General features: G+C 41.5%; 1 protein-coding gene across 1 annotated transcript in view; it reads left to right on the plus strand.

Moving 5' to 3' along the window:
* Window positions 1-12,253, plus strand: part of LOC109052108 (complement C3-like) — an 88,736-nt gene that overhangs the window by 28,502 nt on the left and 47,981 nt on the right. Inside the window, exons 16-18 of the mRNA XM_042764242.1 lie at window positions 185-256; window positions 462-659; window positions 857-962. Of these exons, the coding sequence (XP_042620176.1) occupies window positions 185-256; window positions 462-659; window positions 857-962 (376 nt within the window). The remainder of the gene's footprint in view (window positions 1-184; window positions 257-461; window positions 660-856; window positions 963-12,253) is intronic.

A 12,253-nucleotide genomic window follows, 5' to 3' on the forward strand; every position in this document is an offset into this window, starting at 1 on the left:
GATGATATTCTAATTATATGACCAGCACCTGTAGAGTTAAGCACTCAAAAATAAAAAAAAAATAGTCAAGCAACCAACTTTATCATTTTGTCTGTTTTTTGGAACATTTGAGAATCTTTGGTTATTCAACATCTTTGAGTGATTTTTACAGTATGCTAATTTATTTAAATGAATTGTCCTCTAGTGCCTGAATGTCCTGTCCCTGCAAAGAGAAAACGAAGATCTGAGAGTCTCCTGCAGATCACTAGTACTCTGGGTGAGGAGATGGACTTTACTCCAATTTTACTCTACCCATTCAAATTAGATAGGATCTTTTGACCAATTTGTATTATTATTATTATTATTTTTTGCTGTGTTAAAGATCCTGTGTCTCTTTTTAGGTCACTGTTCACGTTTTAGGTAATGTTATCTTTTCCACCAGTAATTCTCACCACATTCTACTTCCCTCTTTGTCTTCTCAGCTGGTCAATACTCTGGTGAACTGAAGCAGTGCTGTTTTGATGGGATGAGGAATAATAAACTTGGCTACACCTGTGAACGAAGAGCCACGTACATCGTCGATGGGGCAGAGTGTGTCAAGGCCTTCCTGGACTGCTGCAACAAAATGAAAACCAGCAAGAACTTGAAGACCGAAGAGGAGGAGCTGATTCTGGCTCGGAGTAAATATATTGTCAAAATATCATTATTATATCACACTATAATATATCATTACATATCATTATATATCATTACTTAATTGTTTAATTAGGGTTGAATCTAAACTCTGCAGGGCTCCGGCCCTCAAGGAATTGAGTTTGACACCCCTGCTCTAAAAGGTCTATTCTCACACATTTTTGTATTTTTTATTTTACAACAGGTGAAGATGATGATGAAATGTATTATACAGACTCTGAAGAGATCATGTCACGTACACATTTCCCTGAGAGTTGGCTTTGGGATGAGATTGAGCTATGTGACAAATGGTGAGTATGAGACTTTTAGACATGAGTTGCGTTGAGTCCCATTCACACGCCTAGTGACTCAAAGCAAAGAAACAGCATTATTTGGATTATTTCTTGTTTCAAAAGCTGACATCAGGGAGGTATTCCAAATAGCAGGTTATGTGACATACCCAGGTATGTTTGAGGATAAGCGAGTGGATAACCTCAGCTTCGGAGGTTACTTTCAGGGTATGTAAGTAACCATAGTAACTTGCTCTCTGAAGATAACCAGCGCACATGTGATCTACTGACGAGCCTTCATAAAGTGTGACAGATACCGCACAACATTATATAATATTACAATATGTAATATAGCCTTATATATATATAGCGTAGATGCCATTCTTCTAATGATGTAGCAAGTGCATCGGGTGTTATGGGAAGTGTTCCCTTTTCCGGTTTACCTAATTAATGCAGCCTAAAAATCCTTTAACGGATTTGGATATTACACACTGTAAAACCCGACAAGTAACTTAACTCAAACCGTTTGAGAAAACAGATATCCTTAAAAACCTGACAAGTTAGGTTTACTCAAACCGTTTGAGGAAACCGATTGCCTTAAACCATTTAAGTTTTAAAACTAACACACTGTAAAACCCGACAAGTAACGTAACAAGTAACTGTAAACAAATATATAACTGTAAACAAATATCCTTAAAAACATGACAAGTTGGGTTTACTCAAACCGTTTGAGGAAACCGATTGCCTTAAACCATTTAAGTTTTAAAACTTAACAGTTATGAGCACTCTGAACTTAATTCAGTTGAGTTCACTGAAAGAAGATATACATTGCAATTAAGTAATTAAGTGATTAACTGAGTGATAATTGAGCATTAGTGATGAACACCTGCTGTTAACAAACAGAATTACTGAAGAAACGAGAAACACTAGAACTACAACTGACTTCAGACACATCCTTAGATAAAATAAACTGAAATAAAATACATTAAATCTCTCAAGATCTGATTAAACAACCCCACAAACAGCATCACCAGCTCCACTTATTAATAACCAGACTGACTTTATTTCTGTCAGACGTCTACAGAAGATCTGATTGAGAATTAACTAAGGTTTAGATGTTGATTTATGTTTTCATTTAAAGTAACCATGTTAGAGATCAGTGTTTGCTTTAGTTGGGCTCTTGACCCTTGAGTTCTGTCTTAGTTTTTTCCTTGGCTGTTGTGACCATTTGTTGTAACTCAAAAGCCCAGAGAAAATACCATCAGTTGTTATACACACACTCACACTCTTAGAAGCTGCTTTCATCCAAAGCAACTTACAGTGCATTCAGGTAAGCATTTTTCTTTATCTAACCTGTACCTAGATGTTGGTTGTTAAACTGTATATTGGTGATGACAATCATTGATTATTAAACTGTTTGGAGTCTAACCTCTGATGAAATAAGTGTTGTGTAATTAGTTGGATTGGTTACAGTAAAAGTGATTCTAAGAGCCAGTGTTTCTGTGATAATCAGTTAATATAAAGAACTTTCCAAACAGCTTGGTTTTTTTTTTTTTTTTGGTTTGTCTTAGTCAGAGATAGATAATCAGCATATGAACCTCAACAATGGTGACCATAAAAAAAAAAAACAATGCAGCAGAGCATGCTGGGAGCCATGGATGAGTTTTGTACTACAATAGTACCTAGCATGCATTGCAGCATGTTTTTTCGTAACCATTGTTGAGGTTCATATTCTGATTATTGATGTCTGTGTGTGACTAATTGACACCATAGAAGATCAAACTGTTTGGAAAGTCATTTATATTAACTGATTATGAAAGAACCACTGACTATTTGAATGGCTATTAGAGGTGTGTGATACTGTTAGATTTGGTATCAATCCGATACCAAGTAAATACAGGGCCAGTATCGCCGATACCAATACCGATACTTTTTAATAATTAAGGTGGATGCGTCTTCAACCTAAATCTAAATGAATTTTCATGACTTTTTAATTTGTTTTTGTGATTTGCATTTTTGGGTTATTAATCAGTACTACGAAAGCTTTTGTTCAGAAACAACTTTTGGTTACTTCTGTTTTATTTAAATAAACAAAGTTACAAAATGATTACTTCACAAATATAAAAAATGTAAAAAACAAATTGTCTTTTCAAGTAGCATGTTAACAAAAAATGCTCCTCTTTCTCTCTGCTGCCATTCTCCGCCTCTGACTGACTGCTGTTAGAAATGCGCGGCTGAGCGGCGCGCGCCTGACTGCTGGTGGTAGCGCTAGTGGTGAGTCACGAGATGGTACAACACAGGATGGGGGGGGGGGAGCAGTGTCGAGCACGAGCAGCACTCTTGAGTCTTGAGAGCTTGCTCTGCTCTGTGACAGCAGCAGCATTTTGACAAACACGGCCAGGTCGCAAAACGAGAGAAACTGAAACTTAAGTATCGATATTTTCTCGTTGGTATCGATCAATACCGATACCAACGTTGGTATCGATATTATCGATATTAGTATCGAACTGCTCACCTCTAATGGCTATCATTGTAATCAACTGAACTAACTATAGAACATCTATTTAGTAAGATTTTGAACTCTGAACAGCTCCATAATTGATGATTATCATCATCAATATGCTGTATAGCAACCAATACGTGATCATATTTTCTCTGGGTTTTTTGAGTTACAACAAACATGTTTCAAAAACACATGGTTACAACGTCCAAAAAATAATAATAATCTAAGACAGAAATCAAGGGTCAAGAGCCCAACTAAAGCAAACACTGATCTCTAACATGGTTACTTCAAATGAAACAATAAATCAACATCTAAACCTTAGTTAATTCTCAATAAGATCTTCTGTAGACGTCTGACAGAAATAAAGTCAGTCTGGTTATTAATAAGTGGAGCTGGTGATGATGTTTGTTAACAGCAGCTGGTCATCACTAAAGCTCAATCAGCACTTAATTAATCACTTGATTACATAATTGCAAAGTTTTAAAACTTACATGGTTTAAGTAAAGGCAATCTGTTTACTCAAACGGTTTGAGTTACTGTGACTTGTCAGGTTTTACCACTGTAAAACCCAACAAGTAACTTAACTCAAACCGTTTGAGTAAAGATATATCCTTAAAAACCTGACAAGTTCGGTTTACTCAAACCGTTTGAGGAAACCGATTGCCTTAAACCATTTAAGTTTTAAAACTAATAGTTGTGAGTACTCTGAACTTAATTCAGTTGAGTTCATAAAAAGAAGCTATACATTGCAATTAAGTAATTAAGTGATTAATTGAGCAATAATTGTGAATTAGTGATGAACACCTGCTGTTAACAAACAGAATTGCTGAAGAAAAGAGAAACACAAGAACTACAACTGACTTCAGACACAGCCTTAGATGAAATCAACTGAAATAAAATACATTAAATCTCTCAATATCTGATTAAACAACCCCACAAACAGCATCACCATCTCCACTTATTAATAACCAGACTGACTTTATTTCTCCCAGACGTCTACAGAAGATCTTATTGAGAATTAACTAAGGTTTAGATGTTGATTTATTGTTTCATTTGAAGTAACCATGTTAGAGATCAGTGTTTGTGAGTTTACTAGACAAGCCCAAAGAAGAGTACATTGGAAATGAGGTTAATGCTTTTTTAAATAACACATTTTATTCAGTATTACAAATATTTACAGATGGTTCTAAGGAACCTATCAGTCAGAGGGTTGGATTAGGTGTATATATTCCACATTTTAAAAAACAGATTAGTTTGAGGTTGACTGATGAGATGTCCGTGTACACTGCAGAGTTAACAGCTATAATAACAGGACTACAGTGGGTCGAACAGGTCAGACCAAATAAAGTGGTAATATGTTCAGATTCTTTTTCAGCTTTAAGTAGTATAGTACATGCAAGATCAGACAGAGATGATTTATTAATGGAAGTATATTTATCATTATACAGACTGAAAGAGGCTGGAATAGTGGTGTATTTCTGTTGGGTACCAGCACACATTGGGGTAACTGGTAATGAAGTTGCGGATAAAATAGCAAAAAAAGCATTAGACAAGAGGGAGGTGGATGTTAAAGTACCTATGGGGAAAAAGGAGGCAAAATCGATTTTAAAGAGAAAGTTAATGAATAAGTGGCAAATTAGATGGGACAGTAGTAGCACAGGGAGATGGTGTTATAGTATCACATAGACAGTAGGGAGGATACATTGTCAGGGAAGAAATAGGAAAGAAGAAGTATTGCTGTCTAGGTTAAGATTGGGACATACAGGGTTAAACTCAACACTGGCAATAATGGGGTTACATGAAAATGGATTATGTGATGTGTGTGGAGTATCTGAAAATGTATGTCATGTATTATTTATTTGTAGTAAGTATAACATTTTCCGGGATGTATTGTTCAGTCATCTGAAGAATGGAGAGGATAGAATGAAGAATGAGGATATTTTAGGAAAAGGTTTAATGGATACATAGAGCACTAATTACGTTTATATATGATTCAGGTTTGGGATTTAGAATATGATATACTTGAAATGTTGAACCTGCCATGGGGGCTGAGTGTGGACGGAGGAGCTGAACACGCAGCGCCGGATGAAGCTCAATGAAACCTCTATTGCAGATATGATAAATAATGATGATGTATGTGGAATGATAGAGTAGGGTTCAACAGGGAAACATAGTTAATGGTCCATGTGTGAAAGAAGGAAGAGGAAATAGTTTTAAAACTTCAGACTTATCACTCAAGGTTAATTTGCCATCCAACACAGTAGGTGGCGATAATGCTCCTTTGGAGTTAATCGCCTAATACAAGAAGAAGAAGAAGAAGAAGAAGAAGATCAGTGTTTGCTTTAGTTGTGCTCTTGACCCTTGATTTCTGTCTTAGTTTTTTCTCTGGTTGTTGTAACCATATGTTTCGAAAACATATTTGTTGTAACCCAAAAGCCCAGAAGAAATATTATCAGGTGTTATAGTTATATATATATATATATATATCCAAAACAACTTAGTGGGCCTTCAGGCTACTATTTTCTATCTAACCTGTATCCTAGGTGTTGGTTGTCATACTGTATACTGGTGATGATAATTATCAATTATTGAACTGTTTGGAGTATAAAATATGTATGAAATAGGTGTTGTGTAATTAGTTAGATTGATTATAGTAAATGTGACTCTAAGAACCATCTCGGTTACGTATGTAACCACGGTTCCCTAAATAGGGAACGAGATGCTGCGGTGACGTCACCGTATGGGGAACACCTTTCGGTGTGACGAATGTCTGAAGCCCTATACCATCCCGCAAATTTTATTGGCCAAATAGCGCTTGGCACTGCCTTATGCATGCGTACGCATGGTATACCTGAGTGCCCGCGCGCTATTTCGCTCAGATTTCATGAACTGAAGAAATGCTATCAAGGTACGGAACGGCCGGGGACCGCAGCATCTCGTTCCCTATTCAGGGAACCGTGGTTACATACGTAACCGAGATGTTCCCTTTCATAGGTCATTTCGATGCTGCGGTGACGTCACCGTATGGGAACCCTATACCATAACGCCTGACGTACCTGATAGTTGGGATCCAAGGAAAGCATCTGCTCAAGCGGATAGAACCTGGGAGCCAGGAGCCATCCTCACATCAAGACTGTAAAACTTGACAAAAGTGCTCGGAGAGGACCATCCTGCCGCAGCACAGACATCATATATAGAAGATCCACTGAGAAATGATTTCGATGAAACCACTGCTCTCGTGGAATGAGCTCTAATTCCTAAGGGCGAAGCGAGTCTGCGCGCCTCATAGGCTAAAGATATAGTCTCCACCAACCAATGGGACATGCGCTGCTTTGTGACAGCACAGCCTCTATTTTGTGTCCTAACAGACAACAGCTGGTCGGACTCACGCCATGGAGCTGTTCGATCAACATAAGTCTTCAGCACTCTGACAGGGCAAAGACTCAGATCTCCTAGCCCAGCCTCAGCAGGGAGTAAAGCTTCCAAGACCACTTGTTAAAAGTGAAAGGGGTTCGAGGTGACCTTAGGGACATAATTAGGCCTCGGTCGCAGCAGTACTTTCACACACCCTGGTGAAAAGTCCATGCATGAGGGCCAAACAGAAGAGTCTGCAAATCCCCAACTCTCATGAGGGAGGATAAAGCCACAAGAAGAGCTGTCTTTAAAGTAGGATTTATTTATTTATTTTTCAAGGGCTCAAACGGATGTTCTGATAGACCTTGCAACACAATGAATAAATTCCATGAAGGAACTCGTGCAGGGCGGGAAAGGCCTTAGCCGTTGCAAACCCTGTATAAGCAACAGACCAGCGGATGATGGCCCACTGAAGTACCATCTATATATACATGGTTAGCTGAAATGGCTGCCACGTAAACTTCAAGAGTGGCTGGTGTTACTTCGTCTTGAAGAAACTCCAGTACTGAAGCCACGGGGCAGTAAACTGGATCTAAATTATGAATTCCACATCAGGCAGTAAACAGTTTCCATTCGAAAGCATAAAGCGTCTCGTAGAAACTGCCCTAGAATTCATTATAGTCTCGGTGGTTCCAACTGAAAAAACCGGGACATATTAACTCACTCCGCTCAGAGGCCACGCCAACAGCTTCCATAGATCTGGCCTTGGGTGCCAAATCATCCCTCGTGCTTGCGATAGTAAGTGCTGTCTGAGGGGAATCTCCACAGAGAGCCCGCTACAGATTGACCAGATCCGCAAACCATGGGTGTGTGGCTCCACACTGTCCAGCCAAATTCTGGATAGCACTGCTGGAATTAGTCGAATTGGAGGAAAAGCATAAGCTGGTCCTGGGCCAATCGTGAGCTAACGCATCCATGCCTAGGGGCGATGGAGGGCATAGGGAGAACCATAGCGGACAATGCGTAGTCGTGCTTGACATGAATAAGTCCACTTTCACTTCTCCAAATACTTGCCAAAAGAGGCTACCGTTTGGGGGTGCAACCTCCATTCCCCTTGCTCCAGGCTCTGTCTGGAGAACAAATCCATTCCGAAGTTCAAGTGCCCGGGGACATGAACCACTTGGATCGACAGAAATCTGTTCTGAGACCGAAGAAGAATAATCCTCGCCAGCCTCCACAGGGGGTGAGAGCGTAATCCTCCTTGCTGATTCAGATACGACAACCGCCATGTTGTCTGACCTGAGTAGTACATGACGGCCGATCAGCAGATTCAAGAAATACTGGAGAGCTATAAAAACTGCCAGCAATTCCAACCTGTTTATATGCCAGCCGCGTTGTGTCGCCGTCCATGCTCCGTGAGCTGGGCGTCCTTGACAAACAGTTCCCCAACTGGTCAAATACACGTCCGTCGTGCCAGTCTCGCGGGAAGCGCGAATCCCCAGCTGAACTCCAGTTGAAGGAATTTAGCTGACATCCATGGTTTTATCGACATAACACACCTCCATGTCACCGAAATCATACAATGTGGAAAACAACGGGGTGAAATGTTTTGGCTTTTCGTCCACCACTGAAAATGGGCGCATGTGAAGCAAGCCCAGACGGATTACAGGGGATGCTGCTATCATAACAGACCCAAATGTCTGAGGCACAAACTCACCGTCACTGCGCAATGTGCTATGAAATGGCGCAGGTATAACGTGAGAGACTGAACGCACGGGAGAGATAGTCTTGTTGTCATCGCACGAGAGTCCAAGTCTATTTCCAGAAGGTTATCCGCTGAGAGGGAATTAAAAACACACTTCTGGAAATTTGTGCATAAGCCCAGGCTGTTTAGATGATTCAGCACAAGATCACAATGGGAGTGTGCTTGAGTCTGCGATTGTGCTAACACCAGCCAATCATCCAGGTAATTCAATACGCGAACGCCCTGGAGCCACAATGGGGCCAGAACTGTGTCCATGCATTTCAAAAATACTCGATGAGCCAAAACACAGTAGGTGGCGATAATGCTCCTTTGGAGTTAATCGCCTAATACAAGAAGAAGAAGAAGAAGATCAGTGTTTGCTTTAGTTGTGCTCTTGACCCTTGACTTCTGTCTTAGTTTTTTCTCTGGATGTTGTAACCATATGTTTCTAAAACATATTTGTTGTAACTCAAAAGCCCAGAAGAAATATTATCAGGTGTTATATATATATATATATATATATCCAAAACAACTTAGTGGGCCTTCAGGCTACTATTTTCTATCTAACCTGTATCTAGGTGTTGGTTGTCATACTGTATACTGGTGATGATAATTATCAATTATTGAACTGTTTGGAGTATAAAATATGTATGAAATAGGTGTTGTGTAATTAGTTAGATTGATTATAGTAAATGTGACTCTAAGAACCATCTCAGTTACGTATGTAACCACAGTTCCCTAAATGGGGAACGAGATGCTGCGGTGACGTCACCATATGGGAACACCCTTTGGTGTGATGAATGTCTGAAGCCCTATACCATCCCGCAAATTTTATTGGCCAAATAGCGCTTGGCACTGCCTTATGCATGCGTACGCATGGTATACCTGAGTGCCGCGCGCTATTTCGCTCAGATTTCATGAACTGAAGAAATGCTATCAAGGTACGGAACGGCCGGGACCGCAGCATCTCGTTCCCTATTCAGGGAACCGTGGTTACATACGTAACCGAGATGTTCCCTTTCATAGGTCATTTCGATGCTGCGGTGACGTCACCGTATGGGAACCCTATACCATAACGCCTGACGTACCTGATAGTTGGGATCCAAGGAAAGCATCTGCTCAAGCGGATAGAACCTGGGAGCCAGGAGCCATCCTCACATCCAGACTGTAAAACTTGACAAAAGTGCTCGGAGAGGACCATCCTGCCACAGCACAGACATCATTTATAGAAGATCCACTGAGAAATGATTTCGATGAAACCACTGCTCTCGTGGAATGAGCTCTAATTCCTAAGGGCGAAGAGAGTCTGCGCGCCTCATAGGCTAAAGATATAGTCTCCACCAACCAATGGGACATGCGCTGCTTTGTGACAGCACAGCCTCTATTTTGTGTCCTAACAGACAACAGCTGGTCGGACTCACGCCATGGAGCTGTTTTCGATCAACATAAGTCTTCAGCACTCTGACAGGGCAAAGACTCAGATCTCCTAGCCCCGCCTCAGCAGGGAGTAAAGCTTCCAAGACCACTTGTTAAAAGTGAAAGGGGTTCGAGGTGACCTTAGGGACATAATTAGGCCTCGGTCGCAGCAGTACTTTCACACACCCTGGTGAAAAGTCCATGCATGAGGGCCAAACAGAAGAGTCTGCAAATCCCCAACTCTCATGAGGGAGGATAAAGCCACAAGAAGAGCTGTCTTTAAAGTAGGATTTATTTATTTATTTTTCAAGGGCTCAAACGGATGTTCTGATAGACCTTGCAACACAATGAATAAATTCCATGAAGGAACTCGTGCAGGGCGTGAAAGGCCTTAGCCGTCGCAAACCCTGTATAAGCAACAGACCAGCGGGTGATGGCCCACTGAAGTACCATCTATATATACGTGGTTAGCTGAAATGGCTGCCACGTAAACTTCAAGAGTGGCTGGTGTTACTTCGTCTTGAAGAAACTCCAGTACTGAAGCCACGGGGCAGTAAACTGGATCTAAATTATGAATTCCACATCAGGCAGTAAACAGTTTCCATTCGAAAGCATAAAGCGTCTCGTAGAAACTGCCCTAGAATTCATTATAGTCTCGGTGGTTCCAACTGAAAAACCGGGACATATTAACTCACTCCGCTCAGAGGCCACGCCAACAGCTTCCATAGATCTGGCCTTGGGTGCCAAGTCATCCCTCATGCTTGCGATAGTAAGTCCTGTCTGAGGGGAATCTCCACGGAGAGCCCGCTACAGATTGACCAGATCCACAAACCACGGGTGTGTGGCTCCACACTGTCCAGCCAAATTCTGGATAGCACTGCTGGAATTAGTTGAATTGGAGGAAAAGCATAAGCTGGTCCTGGGCCAATCGTGAGCTAACGCATCCATGCCTAGGGGCGATGGAGGGCATAGGGAGAACCATAGCAGACAATGCGTAGTCGTGCTTGACATGAATAAGTCCACTTTCGCTTCTCCAAATACTTGCCATATAAGGCTACCGTTTGGGGGTGCAACCTCCATTCCCCTTGCTCCAGGCTCTGTCTGGAGAACAAATCCATTCTGAAGTTCAAGTGCCCGGGGACATGAACCACTTGGATCGACAGAAATCTGTTCTGAGACCAAAGAAGAATTATCCTCGCCAGCCTGCACAGGGGGTGAGAGCGTAATCCTCCTTGCTGATTCAGATACGACAACCGCCATGTTGTCTGACCTGAGTAGTACATGACGGCCGATCAGCAGATTCAAGAAATACTGGAGAGCTATAAAAACTGCTAGCAATTCCAACCTGTTTATATGCCAGCCGCGTTGTGTCGTCGTCCATGCTCCGTGAGCTGGGCGTCCTTGACAAACAGTTCCCCAACTGGTCAAATACACGTCCGTCGTGCCAGTCTCGCGTGAAGCACGAATCCCCAGCTGAACTCCAGTTGAAGGAATTTAGCTGACATCCATGGTTTTATCGACATAACACACCTCCATGTCACCGAAATCATACAATGTGGAAAACAACGGGGTGAAATGTTTTGGCTTTTCGTCCACCACTGAAAATGGGCGCATGTGAAGCAAGCCCAGACGGATTACAGGGGATGCTGCTATCATAGAGCCAAAAGTCTGAGGCACAAACTCACCGTCACTGCGCAAACTGCTATGAATTGGCGCAGGCATAACGTGAGAGACTGAACGCGCGGGAGAGATAGTCTTGTTGTCATCGCACGAGAGTCCAAGTCTATTTCCAGAAGGTTATCCGCTGAGCGAGAATTAAAAAACACACTTCTGGAAATTTGTGCATAAGCCCAGGCTGTTTAGATGATTCAGCACAAGATCCCAATGGGAGTGTGCTTGAGTCTGCGATTGTGCTAACACCAGCCAATCATCCAGGTAATTCAATACGCGAACGCCCTGGAGCCACAATGGGGCCAGAACTGCGTCCATGCATTTCAAAAATACTCGATGAGCCAAGGCTAAGCCGAGGGGAAGAACACGGTATTGATACGCTTTGCCCTCTAAAGCGAATCTGAGGAACTTCCTGTGTCTCGTGATGATCTGAATATGAAAATATGCATCCTTCAGATCGATCGTGGCAAACCAACTCTTTGGTTGAATCTGAGACAGAATAGACTTTACCGTTAACATCTTGATTTCTTTGCTCATCCTGAGTGCAAGATTCAAACAGCGTAAATTGCCACTTTTTTTTTTTTTTTACACAAAAATAGCGGCTGTAAAATCTGACTCCATCTG

The sequence above is a fragment of the Cyprinus carpio genome, chromosome A1 (assembly GCF_018340385.1).
Source record: "Cyprinus carpio isolate SPL01 chromosome A1, ASM1834038v1, whole genome shotgun sequence".
Classification (NCBI taxonomy): domain Eukaryota; kingdom Metazoa; phylum Chordata; class Actinopteri; order Cypriniformes; family Cyprinidae; genus Cyprinus; species Cyprinus carpio.